The following is a 26,374-nucleotide window of genomic DNA, read 5'->3' on the forward strand; positions in this document are numbered from 1 at the left end:
TGCTTCAGTAAGGTTTGCTTCTTAGTGTTCATAGCAGTGTTTATCAACTGCACTGCAGAAATGGAAAGTAAATCACAGAAAATAGATGTGTTGTCAGCTGCATAAAAGTACTTGGGGGTACAAGATGACTTCAGAAGAGTTACATGGTGTGTTGAGTGGTAGTGTCCCATCCTCTCAAGCTGTTGGCCTGGGGTAGGATCAGATAGGGTTAAAGTACTGGAATAAGGAGGTAGGTTTTAATGAGTAGTGTTAGTTGGCATGGTAATTTTAAAAAATTTAAAAAATTCAGTTTCACATTTCTATCACAAAGTGTAATGGATCTATACTATAGTTCAGTTGTGGTAGTAATTTAACATATTGGATGCAAACTGCCATTAAACCTCACCTGAATATATTGTTTTTAACAAAAATTAAAACGTGTCAGATTGTCACTGAGGTTGGAGTAACAATATGTTCAACTACTTAAGACATTGGCTCGAATCTAGGTTGTGCCTTCACATTTCGACAAAATTAACTACTATGGAGGAATTTAACTTCTCAAACCCTGGCCTTGCCTGCTTGGTCTGTTTCACAAGCGTTGCGGAAGTATCGCGATGTTCCGTCTTTGGGCTTAGACTTCTATCAATTGGGGAAAAGAGACTCATATCATATTCATTTGTACACTGTATACATCTGAATCTCGGAAAAGTTGCTTCCAGTTTCAGACATGTCTTAAGGTCCCGTTCGCCTGGGTCAAACAAAAACACTAATTATAGGCCTTTGATCACATGGTTGTAAAGTTCATGCAGTCGACATGTAGGACAGTTATCCCCATAATGCAACACACTAAAATGAGACTTTGCAGAAGTGACCCGCTTGAACTGAGTGAGCCCCCTTACCACAAAGCAGAGGTTTCTGTTTGAGGAATACAGTATGTCAACCTAACTCACGTTTCCACTGACACTCCGCTCTTGCGTCTTTCTACGCCTGCTATGTTGGGTTACTGAGTGAGTGAGAGATATGACACTGCCAGCTAGCTTGCTAACGTTAGCTGAGTGCAATTTGGCAGTTCAACACAAACCCTGTAATTTCACTTTGGATTTCCATTTGCTATGATTGGGCTAAATAGCATGAGATACTTAAATGATTATCCACTCTAGTTAAAACTGAAGTGAGCAATCTAGTTAGCTAGACAGTTAGCTAACTGCTAGCTAAACTACTTTACCTGTGACTGAGCCCTCAGCCATTCAATCACACAGTTGGCAGTCGCTCACGTTCTTCTCCCACGCGAAGTTTGTAGCTAAGATTTTTTTAAACAGCTGTTGGGAGATTAACAACCAGAGATTAAATGCCACTTTGTATTTATTATTCCCACAAAAACAATAACATGTCTCCCCTCCTTACATGATTGATTGCGGTATAAACGAACGGTTGTGTGAAACACGAGCTCTGACGATTCTTCCTGCAAAGGAGTTTGAAGTTATGGAACTTTATTGAGACTCACCCGCAGGACGGTTAGCCTTCTGGTCGGAATAACCACAAGGGGGACAGACCCGTCCCTGTCCACAGACAGTGTCACCAGATACCATTGACTTTAGAATGAAATATAACTGGACTGGACTGAAATAAATGAAATATAATAGAACTGAACTTAAATAAATAGAATATAACTGAACGTAGACTCTGTGAATTACTTTGCCAAGAGCAGAACCGCAGATATTGAGATGAGCGAGATAGAAGGCAGCGCACCAAAACAGCGGGGAATTTGAGGCTCGTGCTTCAATGCTTTTAGTTGTTGCGGAAATTGACCCACTTTGCTGTTTACTTTTTGCACCTATGTCATGTTACTAAGTCTACCTTTAACTCAAGTAGAATAGTATAGCATGGAATGATCTACTGTCCTCCATGCTAGGTTCAAAATATACCCTTCTTCAACCTAGCCTCAATGGAGGAAATTCTTCCCACAGTATTGTACAGACAAAGGATCCCACAATATTGTACAGACAAAGGATCACACCCCTAGGCCTACACATCCATCACAGCCATAGTGTCTAAGCGAGGCCAGACAGACAGTCATGGAAGGAATCAGGGTCGACAGAGGCTATGATGGATGTTTTGTGGACTTGGATCACTGGGCTGTTGATTTAAAAAGATTTCAGAGATAATGCAACTCTGCAAAAGGTTAACTCTCTGAGATGATATGCCAGGCTATAAGTTCATAAAGAGCTTGGTCAAATGCAGTCTATGCTTAATTTTCAGTCAAGAATATTTTCGGATAGTGATTTGTTATCATGTTAACCTCTCATCATTGTCTTTATATACAGTACCAGTCAAAAGTCTGGACACACCTACTCATTCAAGGGGTTTTCAGTATTTATGCTATTTTTGACATTGTAGAATAATAGTGAAGACATCATTACTATGAAATAACACATTGGAAATCATGTTGTAACCAAAAAAGTGTTAAACAAATCTAAATGTTTTAGATTTTAGATTCTTCAAAGTAGCCACCCTTTGCCTTGTTGACAGCTTTGCACACTCTTGGCATTCTCTCAACCAGCTTCACCTGGAATGCTTTTCCAACAGTCTTGAAGGAGTTCACACATATGCTGAGCACTTGGTGGCTGCTTTTCCTTCACTCTGCGGTCCAACTCATCCCAATCCATCTCAATTGGGTTGAGGTCGGGTGATTGTGGGGGACAGGCCATCCGATGCAGCACTCCATCACTCTTCTTCTTGGTCAAATAGCCCTTACACAGCCTGGAGGTGTGTTGGGTCATTGTCATGTCATTGTCCTGTTCCACTAAGCGCAAACCAGATGGGATGGTGTATTGCTGCAGAATGCTGTGGCAGCCGTGCTGATTAAGTGTGCCTTGAATTCTAAATAAAAAACTGACAGTGTCACCAGCAAAGCACCCCCACACCGTCACACCTCCTCATCCATGCTTCACGGTGGGAAATACACATGCAGAGATAATCCGCTCACCTACTCTGCATCTCACAAAAGCACGGCCAGTCACCACAGTGAAAAACAAGACAGTTACTGGAACAACCCCAAAAAATGATACATTTTTTTTTCCAATAATGAACTATTAGTTTTTGTAAAATATATAAATATTTTTAACAAGGAACATTTGGGTTGTGGTTGTCATCAATAACCACGTAAAAATAATATTGCTCAGTTGGTAGAGCATGGTGCTTGCAATGCCAGGGTTGTGGGTTTGACCTGTATGAACCTGTATGCACTCACTACTGTAAGAGTGTCTGCTAAATGACTCAAATGTAAATGTAATAACCTTGACAAACAGGTTTACTTTTGCCCTGTTCAGTGGTATGACCAATGATTTATGCATTCAGTTTATTAGGTACACCCATCTAGTATTGGGTCGGACCTCTTTGCCTCCAGAACAGCCTAAATTATTTGTGGAATAGATTCTACAAGTCGGAAACTTTCCACAGGGATGTTGGTCCATGCTAACGCAATGGCACCACGCAGTTGCTGCAGATTGGACGGTGGTACGACACCAGGCAGGATGGGTCAATGGGTTCATGCTGCTTACGCCAAAACCTGACTCTGCCATCAGCCTGACGCAACAGGTACCAGGATTCGTCAGATCACGCAATGTTTTCCACTCGTCAATTGTCCAGTGTTGGTGATTACGTGCCCACTGGAGCCGCTTCTTCTAGTTTTTAGCTGATAGTAGTGGAACCCAGTGCTGCAATAGCCCATACGTGACAAGGATCTTCGAGTTGTGCCTTCCGAGATGCCGTTTTGCACACCACTGTTGTACTGCGCCGTTATTTGTCTGATGGTGGCCCGCCTGTTAGCTTGCATGATTCTTGCCATTCTCCTTCGACCTCTCTCATAAACGAGCTGATTTTGCCCACAGGACTGCCGCTGACTAGATGTTTTTTGTTTTTTTGTTTGTCGCACTATTCTCGGGACACCCTAGACACTGTCATGCGTGAAAAGCCCAGGAGGGCTTGCACCTACGATCATACCACACCCACACTCAAGTCATTTAGGTCACTCATTTTGCCTATTCTAACATTCAATCGAACAGTAACTGAATGTCCCGAAGCCTGTCTGCCTGCTTTATATAATAAGACACGGCCACTTGACTCACTGTCTGTAAGAGCTTTTCAATTTCCGTGAATGGGGTGGTGTATCCAATAAACTGTCCGGTGAGTGTATATACACTCAATAACTGATAGGGGGCGCTGTGTTGTAAAAAAAAAAATTGTAAAAAAAATTTGGAAGCAAAAGAAATGCATGTATTACTGTCTACTTTCGTTTTTGACACATTTATTCTATAATAGACACCTTAATACATAATTTTAAATTGTATTATGTGAGCTTAACATAAAAATAAAAACATATATTAAAACATTTTCCTTAAAGTATAATTTTTTTGAGATTACTAATGTTACTGTTCCCACTACAACAACAAAATACTTATATACATGTCATTTTGTCCTTGAAACATTGTAGAATTGTAGACTGTAGAATTCCATTCATTCCTATGAAGGACTGCTACTACTGGAGAGTGCCATCTAAAATATGGCCGACCAGTGCCTTCAAAGCCTCTCAATGGCCAATACATAGCATCAACAATTCAGGGTTTATATACATCATTGGGTACTACAGCTGTAGTTAAAATCAGCTCGAGGGAGCGAGGAAACTTCTTGGCTTTTTCTGTTTACCCAGATCCCACATTTCCTGTTTGAGTGCCTTCTGGGTTTCCTCAGTTCCTGTAGGCCTACCATTAGATCCAGCTCATTGTAAGTGGCTATTTTCCTGCTCACATGGCGGGTTTCTCCCTTCCTGCCCGCACTGTGACTGATCTTCACGGGATCCATTGCTAGAGGACATCACTCTCTCCTTTCAGCTCTTACGTTAAAAGTATAGTCATTACTGAACCCCTGTTGGATGACTATTCAACATGAGCCTGATATGATGCGCCCAGCAAGTATTCTCTTCTGCATCAATCAAGAGGACATTCACACTGTTCAGATTCCAAATTTGATGTGCATCGATTTCGGTAAGTTGAGGCGTGGCGTAATAGCCCATGTTCTTCTTTGGAATATGAGTGCTCTTCAAAGGGTTAGAGATGGACATGATATTATTTTCAATAAGTCCGAAATTAGAACTTTTATGTTGGCTAACAAATGAACCTATTTAAAATAAATGTATTACTGTATGCAAAACAATGCTTTCTCATCAGAGTACTATTCCTGTGTGGTACAAATTATTTATGAATATACTATTAGTTGCCTATAGGCATTTTTTATACAAAGTTGTGTTGTTGTGTTATCTTGATTCTTCCCCCGGCTATACCACAATCTCTGATGTCTAGAGAGCAACAGAGCTCTGCTCATGTGATTCTTATTTGATTTAGGTTATAAGGTGACAGTCAAGTCATGAGATCCTCCTCTTCCCGTCCGTCAAATTTCTCATCTAAAGATTCTTTATGGAATCCGAGTCGGTAAGACCCTCTAAATTCTGTTGATACTGAAACATTGTATCACCTCATAATATTCAGAGACTATTCTCTTGTGTCCAAAATCCTTCAATCATATTTCTTTGTGCTATTGCTTTAGTCTAGTAGTAAGTGTAAATTGACCAAGAGCCTATCATATCTGATTGAACACTTTTGTTATTCACCAGCAATGTTTTTTCTCAATGTTGCACCGCTACAATTACAGGCATTCCAAGACTACAGGCACGCACTTCAATGTAATTTACCATCACTGTTTTACCTATGGATGAATATTTTTCAGACCTCGTACCTTAACTCAATAGATCTGAAGTATTTATAGACTGCAATTCCCCAATAATAAATACACGAGCCACCATTGAGGTTTTTCAATCAGCTAAATTATGTTTTAATGCGTTTCTTTAGGCTTCAATTAATATAAACTATTTTACATGTTTATAATTAAGTACCATTTTTTAAATTAATAACACAGTAGTACAGTCAGTTGGTATTTGTAAATATATATCTGACTGGTAAATATATATAGGCAGATAGGCATTTAGGATCATAAACAATACTGTCTATAGCAAAGGCCAAATAGAGTCTTAGAATATTAATTATTGGACACATTTTCCTTTTTACATAGCATATTATTCGATGACTTCAGTACACCCTCGAATAGAGGTAGTTTTTTTTACTGCGGATTGTCTCTGAGTATTATGTCCGAGATCATAGACATGCGCAGAGTTCTTCCTTGTTTGTCTCCGTCATCAGAGGTGGGTGAGAGAGAGAGAGCGAGAGAGCGGGAGGGAGAGTGGTTGTGAATGTCAAGACAGCGTTGCATTCGAAAGAGAAACGGAGAGAAGAGAAGAAAAGAGACGAAATTCAGCGATTGCAGAGAGCACATATTATAATTGATTTCATAGAAATATTTCTGATTGTAGAAAATATTATCGGGAAAGTATCGTATTGAACATCAGCAAAACATGATGGAATCCGCTATTTTATTTTACAGCAAGGCAGCATAGGACAGTAATTAAGCGATTGTGTTTTGGTTATTTGCGCAAGGGATTCGGGCGAGAGGAGAAGAGAGGAAGGGAAGAATTTGTGTCCATTCCCGTTTCCCTTGGGGGCAGTGAAGTCATAGGAGAACCAAACAAGTAATTCGAGAAGAGACGCATTTTTGTAATTTCGCTATCTAGTTAGTATCCTAAACTATCAGTTTTACACCCAGTTACACACGGTTAGACATCACGTAATTTTCCTCGGCAGTTGTTTTTTCATGATTTAGGATTTTCTCAACAATTCTTGCCATCCTCTTCTGGGCGATTCCCTGCTGAAGGATGCCTGATCAAATATCGGTGTCCGAGTTTCTCTCGGAGACAACCGAGGACTACAATTCTCCTACCACATCCAGCTTCACGACCCGTTTGCAGAGCTGTAGGAACACAGTCAACATTCTGGAAGAGGTAAGGCCACATCATGTTATAACATTGAGTCAGCCATGGCTGCAGATGGAATTGCGTGCAAGAGCGACCATTGCGCATTGATGAATCATGCCACCACAGCTATGACATAGGTTCAGGAGGCACAGGCTACTTAAATTATACAATGCATGTTATTATCCTAAACTCCATATAGTGGTAGCAGGGTCCAGAGTTGGTCGTTCAAATAGACTCTGCATCTGTGTCCAAATGCCCAAGCCAATGCCCAAAGTTGTACTGTATTCTGCAGAATAACCTCAGAAAGTGTCCTACACAGAGAGCACTGTTCTGATGTGCAAGCAATACAAAAACAACATTTCTGTGATGAGCATTCCACCATGGCAAGCAAGGTTAGATTGTGGTGGCTAGAATTAGACTTATTTGCATGCCTATTATTATAAACGGCCTGTTATCAATTGGCACTGTCTGGTGCTATTGGCAACTTTGTAACACTTTCTGTTGCCATTTACACTGTAGCAAACAGCACATCAAGGACCATGTTATAATGCATGTCTGTTTACTGTCCCTTACAGGCGTTGGGATCAGTTCTTTGTCCCTGTACAATCCCAGACTATTAGAAGCAAAATGGCCTATTTAAAACAGTTCATATGCATCCTATTCTTTCCAAGCCGAATCATTTGAACGTGTGTCGTAAAAATAAAAAAAACACAAAGACCTACTGTCCTAGAACTTAGTAGTTACATTGTTACAACATGCAATAATGGTGTCCAAAGGATCAGCACAATTGTGGTTCGCTTTTATAGTGTAGTGATGATGTCATGATGGCCTTCTGTGGTTTGCTCACACTGAAGCCTATGTTAATTCTGTGCAGTTCAATTGAGCTAGTTTTGCTCCTACTGCTGCTGGCTGGTGTTGCCAGGCAGAGGGGGAGGATTGGGTAGGATAGAAGAGAGGGAAGGGAGGGAGGGTGTGTTTTAGGCCTACAGCTTGCTGGTCTCTCTCTGTTGCATAACTCTGAGCAGAGCAGCCAGGCTGTAGCATTGGAGTGTGCTGGCTGTCTCCACACAGAGTGGGGGTAGGGATGGATGGAGCAGCAAACCCTCCAGCTTCCAGCCACTCTCTGACAGAGATATTGACATTTACAATGATTCTGAATCAGAATGTCTCCCTCCACACATATGGCGTTAACATCAGCCTGATTCTAAACCTTCTAAGCCTGTTCTTACAATCACAATCAGTGGTGGAAGAGCTCGCAGGCAAGTAGCCTACACACGCGCGCGCAAACATGCACACACAAACACACACACACTCACAGGATTGCACGTCTGATCAGTGAGGTGAGTGTAATCAGGTGAATCCTGGTGGAGACCATGGAGAGCAATGCATTCTCAGCCCACCCCCATCTTGCACTGGCTTTACCATGAGATAATGGGACAACAAAGAAGGGCAGCAGCATGCCCTGTTAAAACCGACACATTACCTCATTTCATTACCTCATTTTTTTCATTGAATAAAATAGAAAGAGGTCTATGTTTCTCTTGAAGTCATTGGTTTAATGTTCTCATATAGTGTATATAAAATGGCAGCCATGGCAGATGATCAATGCTGATAATCATTCATCTCCCTCTCCATGTTATCTCAGGCTGTATCCCAAATGGCACCCTATTCTCTAAATAGTGCACTACTTCTGGTCAAAGGTAGTGCACTACATAAGGAGTAGAGTGCCATTTGGAGTGCAGCAACAGTGTCAGTGGTTTCATCTTCCATTTAAGAAAGGAGGCAGGAGAGAGAGAGAGCAGTTCCTGAGATTGGACTCCGAATTTGAATCAGTTGCGTCCGTGCAACTCCTTCAAGCTAAGAGACAGTGGATTGTCATGTGCTCTGCTGTCATGTGCTCTGCTGTCATGTGCTCTACTGTCATGTGCTCTGCTGCCAGGCGTGCTGAGGACTAAAGAAAGATGTTAGGATGTTTCTGCATCCTCTGGAAATGAGGCTGAAGAAACACTGTGAAGTAGCTGAGAGCTTTGGTTTCAAATGGATAACATATACCTGTAGGACAATCTCTGTTTATTGTTTCTCACCCAATAGTGATGGAAATGTTATTATCAGTTATTACAACAGGGTCCTCACGGAAACTAAAGTCCTTCCCATAGAAAGAGCCATAGTAACTTGACTTTACAGTAGGCTTAAATGACCAATGATATCTTTCTTTGTCCAATTAAGTTGTAGAAACATCTCAAGGATGATTTTTTTATTTTACCTTTATTTAACTAGGCAAGTTAGTTAAGAACAAATTCTTATTTTCAATGATGGCCTAGGAGCAGTTGGTTAACTGCCTTGTTCAGGGGCAGAGCGAGAGATTTTTACCTTGTCAGCTCGGGGATTCGATCTTGCAACCTTTCGGTTACTATCTACATGATAGTAACCCTACACGATAGCACATTATAGTGCATCATATCTACATGATAGTACATGCTGCATGGTTGTTCGAAATGGTTGACACATTTTTGCATATTCTCTCTTCGTAGATAGATAACGTAATATGCAGAATGGGTGGTCATGGCCTATGTGTCGTAGCATTTAGAAGTTCCACCCGTCTCTCCCCGAAGGTTTATAGTACAATAATAGAAGAATCTTTACAACCAAGCCATGTTTATTCTCATTTTACATGACGCTCTTATCCATAGCGACTTACAGGAGCAATCCGTGTTCAAGTGCACATCGACAGATTTTTCACCTAGTCAGCTTGGGGATTCGAACCATTAACCTTTCTGTTACTGGCCCAACGCTCTCAACCGCTAGGCTACCTGCTGCTTCTCCACACAGAGCACATTTTTGTTCATTTAACAACAAGGAAAGGCTTGCGTCATGGATCACCTCTCTGGCTCTGTGCCTCCCAGCTCAGAGAGAGAGAGACTGCAAAACAAACTAAAAACATCTGTTGGAAGAGCCGCCATGTGCGCCCGGCCCGGGCTGCAGCAGTAACCACTCTGGAATTGTAGTCCGGATCACATGACGGGGACCATTATACTGGCCACAAAAGAGCAACAACGTATAATCTTTCTTATTTAAACAGACAAGAGGCCATAGAATCAAGCTTTTCCCGAAACATTGATCTAAAATCAGTAGAGAGCAGAAGACCTCGCCAGGGTCCTGCCCTGGGATACTACATACACCTTCCAGATGGCATTCCTCCTCACTTTATGGATTTCCAACTCTGTAAAAGTTCAGCAGTATTGCCATGGCCTCTGAAAAGAGTCAGGGTGAAGAATGTTGGCCATGTAGCATTTGAAGAATAGCCACCAAAGATGCTAAAGTGGGCCTATTTGTTTTGTGCCACATTTTCACCATAACCAGTGAGACAAATTGGGAGGCTATTCTCTCATTCTCTCTTCAGAAAAGGTAAATAATTCCCATAATAACCTTCCCACCTTCATTCACCTGTCATCATTACAGACCTACCAATGTCTCTCTGTTTCTCCAAGTAATTTTCCCAGTATGTTGACGAGGTAAATTATGCAAAGGTACATGGTGAATATTTAATGGTGTAACCTGAGGAGGAGAGCTGACCTGCCGGAGGAGGACAACAGTTGTCAGCCTCCCTCCTCAGGCGTCTCAACACAGTGAGTCATATAAAGGTGCAGAGGGGGAGATGCAGCGACATCAAAACTTCTTACTTCAACTCCACACCTGAATTATTTATGGATGGCTGCTTGGAGAGACAAAGATGTTCACGATTCCCCTCCTCAAAGCAGCACTGTCCTTATTAACCCAACCCAGTTTGCCCAGTCACAACAGGGAAAAGCTCCCCTGCCTACAGTGCATTAGAAAATTATTTAGACCCCTTGACTTTTTCCACATTTTGTTACGTTACAGCCTTATTCTAAAATGGATTAAATCGTTTTTTCCCCTCATCAATCATAATGACAAAGCAAAAACAGGTTTTTAGATGTTTTTTCAAATTTATAAAAAACAACAACGAAATATGACATTTACATAAGTATTCAGACCCTTTACTCAGTTGAAGCCCCTTTGGCAGCGATTACAGCCTCGACTCTTTTTGGGTATGACGCTACAAGCTTGCCAAGCTCTCCTATTCTTCTCTGCAGATTCTCTCAAGCTCTGTCAGGTTGGATGGGGAGCGTCGCTGCACAGCTTTTTTCAGGTCTTTCCAGTGATGTTCGATCGGGTTCAAGTCCGGGCTCTGGCTGGGCCACTCAAGGACATTCAGAGACTTGTCCAAAGCCACTCCTCTTGACTGTGTGCTTAGGGTCGTTGTCCTGTTGGAAAGTGAACCTTCGCCCCAGTCTGCCCTGAGCGCTCTGGAGCAGGTTTTCATCAAGGATATCTCTGTACTTTGCTCTGTTCATTTTTCCCTCGATCCTGACTAGTCTCCATGCCACTGAAAAACATCCCCACAACATGATACTGCTACCACCATGCTTCACCGTAGGCATGGTGCCAGGTTTCCTCCAGATGTGACACTTGGCATTCAGGCCAAAGAGTTCAATTTTGGTTTCTCTAGACTAAAGAATCTTGTTTCTCATGGTCTGAGAGTCCTTTGAGTGCCTTTTGGCTAACTCCAAGTGGGCTGTCATGTGCCTTTTACTGAGGAGTGGCTTCTGTCTGGCCACTCTACCATAAAAGCCTGATTGGTGGAGTGCTGCAGAGATGGTTGTCTGTCTGGAAGGTTCTCCCATCTCCACAGAGGAACTCTGAAGCTCTGTCAGAGTGACTATCGGGTTCTTGGTCACCTCCGTGACCAAGGCCCTTCTCCCCCGATTGCTCAATTTGGCCGGGCGACCAGCTCTAGGACGAGTCTTGGTGGTTCCAAACTTCTTCCATTTAAGAATGATGGAGGCCACTGTGTTCTTGGGGACCTTCAATTCTGCAGACATTTTTTGGTACCCTTCCCCAGATCTGTGCCTCGTCACAATCCTGTCTCAGAGCTCTACGGACAATTCCTTCGACCCCATGGCTTGGTTTTAGCTCTGACATGCACTGTCAATGGTGGGACCTTTATATAGACAGATGACTTTCCAAATCATGTCCAATTGAATTAACCACAGGTGGACTCCAATCAAGTTGTACAAACATCTCAAGATGATCAATGGAAACAGGATGCACCTGAGCTCAATTTCGAGTCTTATAGCAACGGGTCTGAATACTTATGTAAATAAGGTATTTCAGTTTTTTATTTAGTCTAGATTTGTAAAAAAAAAAATTGAAAAAAAAGTTTTTGCTTTCTCATTATGGGGTATTGTGATTGATGAGGAACATGTTTTATTTTATCCATTTTAGAATAAGGCTGTAATGTATCAAAATGTGGAAAAAGTCAGGAGATCTGAATACTTTCCGAATGTATGTATGTTTACTGTTCATATTTCTATTAGTGCTAAAACGAAATAGGAAATAACTGCAGCCGCGTACTAATGCTGTGCACGTCTTGCATAACAGGAAGTGACATCATTATGGTGTTGAGGGCAGTAATGGAATCTGGTATGGTTAATCCACTACTGTGCCCAACAATATACGAGGAATGTTCTGAAGAATGGTAAGAAAATATTCATGCTCATCTGCAATTTAATTCCCTGAAAGGTTCAGAAAAATGTGTAGAGGAGGACTTCATGTACAGGCAGGCTTTAGTTAAGCTTCCCTTCCTTTGTTAGGGAAATCGTAAGAAGATGTTGGCTTTTTCTAATGGAAAACTTGTAGTTCCAACTTGCCCTGATCTTGGCATCTTTGAGTTAGTATCTTCTTATCCAACATGACTGAATCATGAACATTCGGGACAACCAGCCAGCCAGACTCCCTTGTGAGGCCCTCCCTTGTCTCTGCCCTACAGATGGTGCTTTGCGTCATTGAGTTAGCTTTTTAAACCAAGGAGAAACATTGCCTGGAACACAAGGGAAACCCTCAGTGGATTTGCATTCCTCTGAGCATGCCTCTCACACCACATCAGTGTGGAAGTGTGAGGACAAATCTTTGTCTTTTCATAGTCATCTTATTCAAACACTGTGAATTTCTTGGCAGTTACAATTAAACGTTTATTTCTTCCATCTTTCATTTTGGGAACATCAGATGAGTGACTTTTTGTGAAATTGATGTCAGTTTCCACCTGGCGAAGAGTGAAATTGATAGTATACTATCTTGTCAAAATGACACAATTGGATGGTTTCAAATGAATACTGATTCCCTCCAGCCATTTCAGTGGTGTTAAGCTATGAGAGTGACAGTTTTGCTGTCATTCTGACCTGAGGAGACTGTCAGCATCTGACATGAATTGGACAAATAGTCGTGTTGTTTGCTCTTCAGTAGAATGAAAGAGAAAAATGGCACCTCTGTTGACTGTTGCTAATTGTACTGCTCATTAGAGGATTTAAGGACCGCAGCATAGACACACAGACAGACAGTCTACACACAGCATTAGGATTTATGATAGCTTCAGGACAGCGTTTCCGTTAGCCGGTAATAGTCAGCTTTTGGCCTACATATATATATTTTTTTAAGTCAATAAATCAAACTCCTGCTGGCCAACTGTCCGGGAGAAGAAGAAAAAAATCAAATTGCGAAATAATGCTTTTTAAACTATTCATTGATGGAAATACCAGTCGATGCCAATACATTTGACTGGCCATGCTTATTGTGTATAGATTGATTCACATAATTTTGTGAAATTAAATTGGTGCGTGTGTACAGTATATTCATTATGTACCTTATTTATCACACTTGTACAGCATACAGATAGCAACGTCGTCGCATCCTCGATTTCTATGTTCTGCTAATATGAATGACCATAATCGAAATGTGATTTATGTCATTCTGAGCAGAGTGGGCGGACGCCCTAATCAGGTTACGCACCCAATGCATTTGCTTCCGGTAAATTTCAATTAAAATGTTGCCGGAAAACCTGCTTCAGGGTCTACTTTACTGAGAAAATCTGCTGCATACCTCAGGATATGTATGACACAACTTCATTTGTGGGCCTCGGTCCAAACGACATGTAAACGTAACACCGTTGGCCCACGATGACTCACATTTGTTTTGACATGTTGTTTACACTTGAAGGAGATTCCATCTCAATGTGCCTGAGTGAGATGCACATGTTTATCCTATCCTCACGTGCAACATATCTAATTCGAAAACAGTGGATCCATCTGCCAGCCCCCCATATTAAACTGGGAGAGGCTACCCAAGACCTGTTGGTAAACCATAAAATGGAGACATCAGCTGTTTGAATATCTTCCTTTAGCGACAGAATAGGAAACTGTATATCGATGTGGTTTTCTGCTTTTTTTCCCCCTGCATGATTTTTCTACTTTTCATTGCATTGCACAACCAGCGACGAGAAAGATCTGTTCTAGCCTACATTTTTCGCTTTGGTATGATGCAATGTTCCTATTGAGAACAAGTCTTGTGAACACTTTGAATAATTCAAGAGAACGAGACAGGTTTCGTCATATCCGGGTTTTACGTAACAAAGTGAATGCAGGCTATATGCAGGCTTCTTACCTCAACAACATTCACAACTCAGGACAGATGTGGCTAGCTGAATTATTGATTAAGTTGAGGCTTTTTAGAATTTGTCCCCTGTGTCACATGCAGGCAAATTAAACAGAACAGTGTTTATCGGCATATTGCATGACTTGGCTCCCTCTCACTGACGGTCCATCACATTTTCCATCCTAGTTCAACCACATAACAAAAAGTGCAAGCAAAGGCTGTCCTATAAAAAGTGCTCGTTAGGTAAACTGTCAGCCTTAGAAATCTGACTCATAATCCTCCGAGCGAGGCAGTATCTCACATGGTAACACAAGGGGGGTCAAATCGTAGTTCACTGTTTAAAAGTACCATATAAGCCTATAGTATCTGATGACTCTTGTTGCGGAGTTCCATTAGAGGGTTAGAGGAGAAGGCTGGCGATCAGGCAGTGGGGGTGTCTTGAGTCCATGTCTGAGTCCATTTAACAACAGTGGCCACTCAGTATCCCCCACCCTCCCTTTGCATAAATCAGGGAACGAGCAGGGATCAGAGCCCTGACAGCCCCACTGCCGGAGCTAAGCCTGGTCAGGGGCTAATCCGCTGTCTGCTAATAGCCCTTGATGATATATGCAGTGCAGCTGTGGCAGGAAGAGAAGGTAGGCCAACAGCTGGAAGCCCGGGCCAGAGACTGATTATCCAAATCCCTTAGTCTCTCAGACAGCAAACAAACCAACAAACAAGCAACTGAAACAGCATCCGAACACAAAGCCCAAAACCCTCCCACTGTGAAAGAGGCACGCCACAGATAGATTCAAAATATTGCTGGAGGATTTCTTTAAGGAGGTTTGGAAAGGATGTTTTGAGGTCTTAACCGGGTCACAAGACCTCTTCATCCTGAGGCGTGGCAAATTGGCAATGGGATGCATGTCGGAACCAGTATTGAAACAAAATAACTTAAATCTGCTTTTCTTTCCCATCATTTATGTGATAATGAACAAGCCCCTCCTCTTCTCTGAGTTTGTGAGTGCTTGGGTCAATGGCCTTCCTCTAGAACTGGCCTGGGGGTTGGAGGACGGCAGCACTGCTCAATGCTCACTGATGCATGCTCCTCTCCTGGCCTGAGGGGGAAATACTCCAAGGCTGACTCTGTTTCAAGAGGACACAATGGTGTTGTGCCTTGGACCGTGTGTGTGTTGTCAGCTGGGCACTTGATATAGTGTTTCATCTGAAGTGCTGAACATGCCTGCCAGGGGATGGCTTGTTGGCTCAGATGTGGATTTACACACGCTTGCTCCGTTTGAACGGCAAGGCTTTCCTAGAGCCTACAGAGGTCACTCTGCCCCCCTGGCAGGCCCGGCTCCAGGATGACATGCCCGAGGGGGCTTTTTAAATCCACGTGAGGTGGGGGGGGGCACAACTAGTATTGCTTTAGAGCTCCAATAAAACAAGGTAGATTGGTATTACTACTTCTCATACTGTAGGTACAAAAATGTATATGAAATGTAGCCGTACACAGTTAACAAACTGTCACTTTGTATAATAACACGCAAATGATATGCGTCCCCACTGCGACATGTGTATCGAAAATGCAGCCATATCTGCAGTAGAAGGCCTGCACATCATTTGCGCCTACCAACACGTGAAGATCAGCTCGATGAGCACCACTAGCTTATCAACCATTCTGACAGGCTTCATCGCTTCAACTTCAATAATTACAACTTAGATTACATTTCTGTCAAATTTGTGGCGCTGCGCAATGAGCGTAATCAAGGCGCCACTTCTCCGTGGGACAATATCAAGTTCCAGAAAAGCAAGCTAAATCAGTGGGTATTCTATAGTCATAGCTGATGTGAAATGTCCTACACAACAGTAGCTCATTTGAATCTGCCGCGATTAAGAGTAAATGCCCATTCCGATAGGAACTCACACACATGCTATAGCAAGAGAGCAGGGAGGGGGTGAACAAAGTAGACTGTGTCATTTTCATGGTATTGACATCCCTTTTACAGTAGCCTATCACACGACGACTGTGTAATGTGAGGAATGATAACCGAGTGATTTAGGCTACACGCGGTATTGGTCCTACATACCAAATGTACTAAAATGGAGGCCTGTTTGAAATGCAGCCATATACACAACTACTGTCATTTTGCACACAAGAACGCATGCGATGTTGAAGAGAAGCCCCACGAAGACTGGTAGACCAAGATGCACTCATTAAAACAGCACACACCGTAACCATCAATTCAGGACCATGGACAGAAGGCTACCCCCAGTCAGCGCGATGAAAGGGTAACGTTAGATGCACTGCCAATTTGACATCTTAGTCATTTAGCAGACGCTCTTATCCAGAGTGACTTACAGTAGTGAGCGCATACATTTTCGTACTGGTCCCCTGTGGAAATTGAACCCAAAACCCTGGCGTTGCAAGTGCCATGCTCTACCAACTGAGCCACACGGGACCGAGTTTAACATCACCTCAGAGCACAACCAATAGGCTACATTGGTGATTGTCCCGATACCCGTCAAATAATACAAAGCTGGACATCTATCAATAACACTGAGAACTGCAAAAGCAAGCAATGACATTAAGAATCACAGATAAATCCAAAAGATGCATTGAAGTAAAAAGCAAAAGCCTAAACTATACATTACATTAAAAAAATCCAAACAACCAGTGGGCTTACGTTAGGGTCAACCAATGAATGAATAATTCTGGCACGGCGGCCAAGGCCATAAAGGTTGTAGCTTACCATTTAGATGAGTTGCAGCCTCCTCCATGCTGTGCTGAACCTCATGAGAAGTTTCTGATTCTATTCTCCTTCCTGGTGAAATGTACTTGTCAGGTCCCTCTCAAATGCCTGCTCGACAAGCTGGGATGTTCGTCGATGTAACATGCCGAACCTCGGTGGTTGGGCCAGCAGGCTGCTCATTGAGCTCGGAATCGCTCTTGACATGGGGGTCCCCTGTTATTTTTTGCTCTTGGCAGTGTCCAGCCATGTTTGGATACCCACGCTGCTTAGCCAGCTAAAATTATTCAGCTCGCGGCTACCCAAATTTACCGAAGCTAGTAGCTACTATTTAGCCTATTATTAGCTGCAGCGATCTGGAAAAGTAAACAACTTTCCCCTTCTCTGTGAGAAAAAAACGGTTAATGTAACCACGCCCCAGGTGGGATCCAATGATTTTCCTAAACAAGGTAATGAAGGTGGTACCTTATGACATCGCATGGCTAGGTGCCCAATCAGAATGCATTTAGGGATTTTAACAACAAAATATTACATTATTACCCCCCCCCCCCCCCTCAAATCATGAGTGCGCACCTGGCAAAGCCTCTGTTCCGGTCTGTGCTACTAGCAGGGCCGACAACACTACATTAGCAAAACTGGTCATTGTGATTCATATACCATTTGTTATGTTTATGGGGAAACAGAACTGGGGGAGGTGGGGGCACAAATACTATCTGGGTGGTCAATGCCCAGCTTTGCCGCCACGTAGAGCCGGCTCTGCCCCCTGGAACTGCATCAACACTGCCTTAGGGCGGTTGATAGCAACTAGATAACATGAAAATGATGTTGTCTAGCAGGTCTAGGATACACCAATATTTCAGCTATGGTTATCTCCTGAATGGCTTTAGTTCTTTAGTGACATTTGTCCCGAACCGGCTCAAAGTTCGAAACAAAAGGAAGACAATGTGGAGACAAGGAATAACAAAATATATTTATTAAATAAAGTAAACTAAATACAATTAACAATGGTGTGTGCAATCAGTAGTGTAAGTGAGTGTTTCGCATGCATAAATGTGATAATGCGGGGTGTTGAAAGGTGCCAAAGCAAACAACCAAAAGGCCACAAGAAAATCGATAGAGATGTCTGCATGGAGAGAGCCTCTCCAATGAATGGGGAAGAGGTGCATTTATCCTGGGACACACCCGAGCCCAGGTGTGTCCCATTTCTCTGACGACCCTCCCGGCTCCGCCCACCGACATCCTATTAAGGAAAACAAGAGCAAAGAGAAAGAATTCGGCAGACAGAGTGGGAGGGTCGTCACATTATGCGGTAGAGGGGAGGCCATGTCTGAGGCTGTGAGGACATACCGAGGACATACTCGGTGAACATATCCCTGTTTGATATAGCCTATTGCTCAAGTGTGTGTCTATCACCGTGGCCAGTGGGAATGGATACACCTGTGGTTCTTTCACCCGACGGACTCCCATAATCTGTGAAACTTGATACATGTCCACAGAAAACTCCAAGGAATGCTGTAAAGCACAGGAATGTAGGCTGCGACTCTGGTACAGGGCTCAAGGCCATGTGGTGTGAAATGGAATGCAACCACTCAGGGACTAGAAATAATGCGCTACTTCTGATCGGGCGTTTTATCGAAGCGGAGTGAGCGGCTCGTCCCTTGGCTGTCACAGCCAGATACCTTTGGATCTACTGCATTGTGGGTTGAGAGCCGGAAGCTGAGTTTGTAGAGATATCCACCGATCACTGATAAGAGGGATAATAGTGATAACCATGGTTACTTTGAGTTGAATGGTTTGTTTGTGTTACTGGAGGATTTTGGGGTTCAGCTTACTGCACTCATACTCTCAGGCCTCATTTCTGAACTACACCACATTAGTGAGAGAGATTGTTGGAGCCTTTTGTGACAGTCAGAGTGTTTTCAGATGATTTCCCTCCTGGCTGACGGTGTTCTAAATAATTCAAATGTGCTTGATGGTTGATAACAACAGAAGGTGTTTGTATTGCATCTAAAAAATGTATTTTTGAATTAAATAGACGGAGAAGGAATTTAGCTAAGAGGTCTTGTACTCTTTAAAATGTAAACATTTGCTCAAAAGGAATTTCCTCTTAATCTTTGCTTTGAAGGTAACCTCAAGCAACCCTCAAGTTAACCTGTTCTCCATTGTATTCAGGTGAGTGCTAAGCAAGAATATCCCTGGGGTGGCAGGGTAGCCTAGTGGTTAGAGCGTTGGACTAGTAACCGGAAGGTTGCAAGTTCTAACCCCCGAGTTGACAAGGTACAAATTTGTCGTTCTGCCCCTGAACAGGCTGTCATTGAAAATAAGAATAAGACTTGCCTAGTTAAATAAAGGTAAAATAAATATCCCATATCTAGTGAAAGGAGGGTTTAATCATGAACTTGGTGACTGTCATAATTGAGGTTGGTGGGGACAGTTGAGTTTATGACAAAAACCTTTGTTTCTCTGGGGTCCCGGGCAGGCAATTCAGCCTCATGCGAATAGCTTCGTGGTGAATGTTTGCCCTGAAAATCCCTCTGCTCCCCCCTTGTGTTTCTATTCTCACTCCTCTAAATGGAGCTACTTTTGGAGATGTGGCTGACGCTGTCATGTTTTAATCATCAGCCGCACTGAGGTACAGTCCCCAGTCTCAGTTTGTTCCATTCATATGAATAATGATGTAATGGAACTGTTCCTCATTTATGAATTATGACTGACTCCAACATGAGATTGATAAAGTTATGCTTGTTTGAGCCCATGTGGGCAGTGTATACTTCAGTGGTGTATGGTGTGATAAAATACGCTCACAAGAGAAGGATGTAGAGATGTAGGAAGTCACCAGTGTGGTAACACACAATGGCTTGTGTACTCCACTTCTCCAGTCCTGACAAGCAGTCAGTCTCCTCTCAACACCGGAAGCTGCCTCACAGTCTTCCTCCATTGCTTGTTCAGACCAACCACAGCCAAGCCAGTAGAGCAGCCAGCCTCTACTCAACATATGTTCCCTTCCCTGCCCTGCCTCCCTCTCTGGCCAACACCAACAGCTGAGTTAGGGCTAGGACACTCTCCCTAGGCCCTATGACACTCTCTGGCATCAATGATTGGTTCGTCTTCCTAAGTCCCTACAAGTGAAGTACCCTTGTTCCATATGTTAGCCTACTGTATAGAAGAGGTTCTTGCACCACCAATGTCCCTCAAAGTTTACAGTGTTAGGGCCATTGCCTTGCTCTTTAATTGTCTAATTCTATTTTCACTCAACGTCTGGGGTGTGTTATGCTGAGCATTTGGTTCTCTTCAGAAAAGAACCATCCACCCAAAAGCTGCCTTAAATTGTTCTGTGTGACATAGTCTGACCTTTGGAAATGTTAAATCCTCTTATTTAAATCTTCCTGACTGGGAGCGTTCAGGCTTCCCCCAGCTCCAGGCCAGAGAAAGGGATGTTCACTTGTGTCCTGCCAATGGAAACTGTTCTCCGCCTTTCCTGTTAGAATCGGGCCCCATTTTCGGACAAAATGCAATGGGGAAGACGACGTTCAGTTCTAGAGGCATATGCTCTTGTCAAAGTCAAACCACTCTTTGGCGTCTTAATGATTGATTTACTGAAGCTTGCTCGAGCCACGCTGGTTTGACCTCCACTCAACACTTACGTGCTCGCCGTGAGGCATGATGACACATTTCACCCATGTCATCAGTTTTGTACTTGGCTCACCTTCAAGATGTATCGCTCTTTCGATTTTCTGTGTCCTGTGCTTGTGTGATCACATTTGAGTGCATAGAGGTGAAGTTCTACAATGAAAGTCTCAAAGTAAGGGGAGGTTAAAGGGAAAATCCACTCAAAAACGAAATTTTTATTGTCCACTCTCCATTTTGCATCGTCATGATGTGGCCGGTGACACTTTGCTTCTTGAAAGTCCAATATCTTGACCGCTGACATGCAAAACATTTTGGGACGGTAAAAAACAGAAACACCTTATTTGCATGTATTCATACCCTTTACTATGAGACTCGAAATTGAGTTCAGGTGCATCCTTTTTCCATTGATGATCCTTGAGATGTTTCTACAACTTGATTGGAGTCCACTAGTGGTAAATTCAATTGATTGGACATTATTTGGAAAGGCACACACCTGTCTATATAAGGTCCGACAGTTGACAGTGCATGTCAGAGCAAAAACCAAACCATGAGGTCTAAGGAATTGTCCGTAGACAAGATTATGTCAAGGCACAGATCTGGGGAAGGGTACCAAAACATTTCTGCAGCATTGAAGGTCCCCAAGGACACAGTGGCCTCCATCATTCTTAAATGGCAGAAGTTTGTAACCACCAAGACTCTTCCTAGAGCTGGCCACCCGGGCCAAATTGAGCAATTAGGGGAGAAGGGCCTTTGTCAGGGAGGTGATCAAGAACCGATGGTCACTCTGACAGAGCTCCAGAGTTCCTTTGTGGAGATGGGAGAACCTTCCAGAAGAACAACCATCTCTGCAGCACTCCACCAATCAGGCCTTTATGGTAGTGGCCAGATGGAAGCCACTCCTCGGTAAAAGGCACATGACAGCCTGCTTGGATTTTGCCAAAAGGCACGTAAAGGACTCTCAGACCATGAGAAACAAGATGCTCTGGTCTGATGAAACCAAGATTGAACTCTTTGGCCTGAATGCCAAGTGTCACGTCTGGAGGAAACCTGGCACCATCCCTACGGCGAAGCACGGTGGTGGCAGCATTATGCTGTGGGAATGTTTTTCAGCATCAGGGATTGGGAGACTAGTCAGAGGGAAAAATACAATTTCCTACATTTTTGAAAAAGGCTGTAACATCACTAAATGTGAAAATGTCAAGGCGTCTGAATACTTTCCAACTGCACTTTTTCCACAATTTGTTATGTTACAGACTTGTTCTAAAATGGATTAAATATTTTTTTCCCTTTTGACTAGTCTCACAGTCCCTGCTGCTGAAAAATAGGTGTATCACACAATTCCCCATGACGTGTATCACATTTACATAACTATTCAGACCCTTTCAGAGGGGTTGGGTTAAATGCGGAAGACACATTTCAGTTGAATGCATTCAGTTGTACAACTGACTAGGTATCCCGCTTTCCCTTTCCTTTCCCTTTACTCAGTACTTTGATGAAGAAAAAATGAATGTAATCTATTTTAGAATAAGGCTGTAAAGTAACAAAATGTGGAAAAAGTCAAGAGGCCTGAATACTTTCCAAGTGCACTGTATAGGAACGACACCAAGAGACAACAAAAATACTATTTATCCACGATTCATATATACAGTTGAAGTCAGAAGTTTACATACACCTTAGCCAAATACATTTAAACTCAGTTTTTAATTTAATCCTAGTATAAATTCCCTGTTTTAGGTCAGTTAGGATCACCACTTTATTTTAAGAATGTGAAATGTCAGAATAATAGTAGAGAGAATTATTTTTTTCAGCTTTTATTTATTTCATCATATTCCCAGTGGGTCAGAAGTTTACATACTCTCAATTAGTATTTGGTAGCATTGCCTTTAAATTGTTTAACTTGGGTCAAACGTCGTTTTGGAGAGCCTTCCACAAGCTTCCCACAATAAGTTGGGTGAATTTTGGCCCATTCCTCCTGACAGAGCTGGTGTAACTGAGTCAGGTTTGTAGGCCTCCTTGCTCGCACATGCTTTTTCAGTTCTGCCCACACATTTTCTATAGGATTGAGGTCAGGGCTTTGTGATGGCCACTCCAATACCTTGACTTTGTTGTCCTTAAGCCATTTTGCCACAACTTTGGAAGTATGCTTGGGGTCATTGTCCATTTGGAAGAGCCGTTTGCGACCAAGCTTTAACTTCCTGACTGATGTCTTGAGGTGTTGCTTCAATATATCCACATAATTTTCCGTCCTCATGATGCCATCTATTTTGTGAAGTGCACCAGTCCCTCCTGCAGGAAATCACCCCCACAACACGATGCTGCCATCCCCGTTTTTCACGGTTGGGATGGTGTTCTTCGGCTTCAAGCCTCCCCCTTTTCATCCAAACATAACATTATGGCCAAACAGTTCTATTTTTGTTTCCTCAGACCAGAGGACATTTCTCCAAAAAGTATGATCTTTCTCCCCATGTGCAGTTGCAAACCGTAGTCTGGATTTTTTTATGGCGATTTTGAAGCAGTGGCTTCTTTCTTGCTGAGCGGCCTTTCAGGTTATGTCGATAAAGGACTCGTTTTACTGTGGATATATAGATACTTTTGTACCTGTTTCCTCCAGCATCTTCACAAGGTCCTTTGCTGTTGTTCTGGGATTGATTTGTGCTTTTCGCACCAAAGTATGTTCATCTCTAGGAGACAGAACGCGACTCCTTCCTGAGTGGTATGACGGCTGCGTGGTCCCATGGTGTTTATACTTGCGTACTATTGTTTGTACAGATGAACGTTTGAAAATTGTGGAGGTCCACAAATTTTTTTCTGAGGTTTTGGCTGATTTCTTTTGATTTTCCCATGATGTTAAGCAAAGAGGCACTGAGCTTGTAGGTAGGCCTTTAAATACATCCTCAGGTACACCTCCAAATGACTCGAATTAGCCTATCAGAAGCATCTAAAGCCATGACATCGTTTTCTGGAATTTTCCAAGCTGTTTAAAGGCACAGTCAACATAGTGTATGTAACCTTCTGACCCACTGGAATTATGATACTGTGTATTATAAGTGAAATAATTTGTCTGTAAACAATTGTTGGAAGAATTACTTGTGTCATGCACAAAGTAGATGTCCTAACCGACTTGCCAAAACTATAGTTTGATAATAAGAAATTTGTGGAGTGGTTGAAAAACTAGTTTTAATGACTCCAACCTAAGTGTATGTAAACTTCCGACTTCAACTGTACATATTCATATTCTTATACATTAGATCTTTAGATCTTAAAAAAAAAAAAAAGTTTAAAGCTGAATCTTTTTGCCTGAGTAATCTCTGGTGGCAGAGCATTCCACGATGGCATGGCTCTATACATAACTGAGCGACGTGTTAAATCTGTTTTTGGTTTGGGTACCGTGAAGATACCCATAGTGGCGTGTCTGGTGTGGTATGTATGTCTGTTTGAAGTGAATGCAAATAGATTATACAAGTGTTGTGGCATGGGTAACAGGTGCACTATCTCGCTTTAATAGCTGGTTGCTCTGCCAGATATGACAATTATGACTTTAAATGAAATTCCAAGTTCGAGAACATTTGGGGTTTCATTTGAAGGTTACATAAGTGGTGTTCTTTAAAAAAAATATTTTAAAAAGTAGTCAAGTGCCCCTCAACCATGAAAGACTGTCATCCATGTTGTCGATGTTAGTTCTGTGTGTGCAGTTAAGGGCAAGGCGGCCTGCTTGGTTTTGAGCCTGCTGCAGCTTTCCTGGGTTTTTCTTTGCAGCCCCCGACCGTATTACTGGCCAGTAATCAAGATGGGATGAGATCAAAGCCTAGTATAGTTGATATTTGTGTCCAAAACACAGAACATCTTTTTTTTTATAACAGACATACCTCTCCCCATCTTGAACATGATAACTGACCATCCAATGTTACTCCTGGGAGTTCAGCCTCTTCAACGGTCACACCCTTTACAACACGGCTCCAGTTGAGGTTTAGGTCTAGGAGAAGGCTTTGAACCAAATAAAATGCTTTTGGTTTTAGATGTATTTAAGACCCGTTTATTGTTAATTACCCATTCTGACACTGACGGTAGCTCCTTGCTAAGAGTCTCAGTGAACTCACGCTGGCTGTAGGTGCTGATGCCTGGTGTGTTCTGTCATCAGCATACATAAAAGTTTACGCTTTTTGTGAGACAAGTGGCAAATCATTTGTAAAGTACAGTGTTGGGCCACCACCTTGAAGCCAATTAGCAGATGCTCATATCCAGAGCGACTTACAGGAGCAATTAGGGTTAAGTGTCTTGCTAAAGGGCAAATTGACAGATTTTTCACCTTGTCAGCTAAGGGATTCCAACCTGCGACCTTTCGGTTACTGGCCCAACCTGCCGGCCAAGCAGTCTGTCATGACCCACTCACTGGGTCTGAGAAAGAGAACGGTACACTGGCAGATCTGATTCTCACGGCTGGCTGGCAGGCAGGCAGGCAGACAGGCAGACAGGCAGACAGACAGACAGACAGACAGACAGACAGACAGACAGACAGACAGACAGACAGACAGACAGACAGACAGACAGACAGCTGGTTAGACTAGAGAAACCTCCCAGAATCTACGGAATTAAGAATGTTGAGTTGATGTGCGAGGCAGCTCAATCCCATCTCCATGGCAATTGCACTACTGGCTGTGCACCTGTGACTGATCGTGGACCTCTGGGAAAAGGAGGGAGTTGAGGTTAAAGGGAGACACATTTATGAACTGAGCGAGGAATACCAATTGACAGAGAAATTTGTCATCCACAAATTTCACAGGAAATTAACAAAAAGATCCCCTGGGTTTTTTTTTTTTTATTTCTCAAGGAAAACATTTTTTAAGTTGTCAGTGAAATACCATGGTGTCATAACCAATGTTCCCTTTTTTCTGCACTGAGCAAATTTCTGGTCTGCTGAGAGCTAACTTGAATGTTGTGAAAATCTGTGCAACTTCCGGCGCAGGTTTACTGTGAACACTGAGGGTTTACCTGCTTTAAGTTACAGTTTTAACAGTGGCCAAGTAGTCTACTGTTGCTATTTGGTCATAATATAGGCCTACCAGAGTGGCCTACTATCAAAAACAATGAAGAAAATACATCCCATAACATGTTGACATGGAAATAGCTGTTCTATCATCCAACCTACAGTAGCAGACAATGTGTGGTGTTCAGTGTAGCCTACATGCCATGAGACTTATAAAAAACAAACATACAGGGCTTGACATTAACCTGTTAATTCACTTGTCTGAATGTTGTCGTGTTGTTTGATGCAAGAAACCACTTTACAAAATAAAATGCATTATTATCCCATACTCTCCACCTATTTGCTGCGTAGCTTATTCAAGCCTGTCTCAAAATACAACACTGCCCCTCTAAGACCAAAAAATATGTCTAGAAATGTACACGTTTTGTGCTCTTGTAGGAAGCAATCACTCCCACATTGGTGACTACAAATTATTTTTAACCGGGCTAATAACTTACTAACTAGCAAAGGATATGAACAAAATGTGCACACATGGCTACATGCAGCTCTCGCTTTGATCTCAAAACAAGTGTATCTCCTCACGACCGCTCATGTTGTAAACACAGTCCAGTTCAAAGTAAATGGCAC

General features: G+C 42.6%; 2 protein-coding genes across 9 annotated transcripts in view; one reads left to right on the forward strand and one right to left on the reverse strand.

The window, feature by feature from the left end:
- The window catches only part of nfx1 (nuclear transcription factor, X-box binding 1), a 28,578-nt gene extending 27,107 nt beyond the window's left edge, over nt 1–1,471 (reverse strand). The window contains exons 1-2 of one of the 2 annotated variants that reach the window (XR_016486632.1): nt 1,384–1,463; nt 1,205–1,298 (exon numbers count right to left, since the gene is read on the reverse strand). Coding sequence is in view for 1 of the 2 variants with exons in the window: in XM_036944197.2 (XP_036800092.2) it covers nt 1,205–1,226 (22 nt within the window). In the remaining variant the exon portion in view is untranslated. Of the gene's footprint in view, nt 1–1,204; nt 1,299–1,383 lie in introns of both variants that reach the window. The other variant, XM_036944197.2, reaches the window with a different exon arrangement.
- A 3,170-nt stretch (nt 1,472–4,641) lies between these two features.
- The window catches only part of asap1b (ArfGAP with SH3 domain, ankyrin repeat and PH domain 1b), a 68,732-nt gene continuing 46,999 nt past the window's right edge, over nt 4,642–26,374 (forward strand). For 4 of the 7 annotated variants that reach the window (XM_090199789.1, XM_090199788.1, XM_021562909.3 and 1 more), the window contains exons 1-3: nt 4,642–5,021; nt 5,379–5,465; nt 6,799–6,925. In XM_090199789.1, coding sequence (XP_090055915.1) covers nt 5,401–5,465; nt 6,799–6,925 — 192 coding nt within the window. In that variant the 5' untranslated portion in view covers nt 4,642–5,021; nt 5,379–5,400. Of the gene's footprint in view, nt 5,022–5,378; nt 5,466–6,218; nt 6,926–26,374 lie in introns of those variants that run through there. The other 3 variants (XM_090199791.1, XM_090199792.1, XM_090199793.1) reach the window with 2 other exon arrangements.

This window comes from Oncorhynchus mykiss, chromosome 15, assembly GCF_057628025.1.
Source record: "Oncorhynchus mykiss isolate SJ-2025 chromosome 15, ASM5762802v1, whole genome shotgun sequence".
Taxonomy (NCBI): domain Eukaryota; kingdom Metazoa; phylum Chordata; class Actinopteri; order Salmoniformes; family Salmonidae; genus Oncorhynchus; species Oncorhynchus mykiss.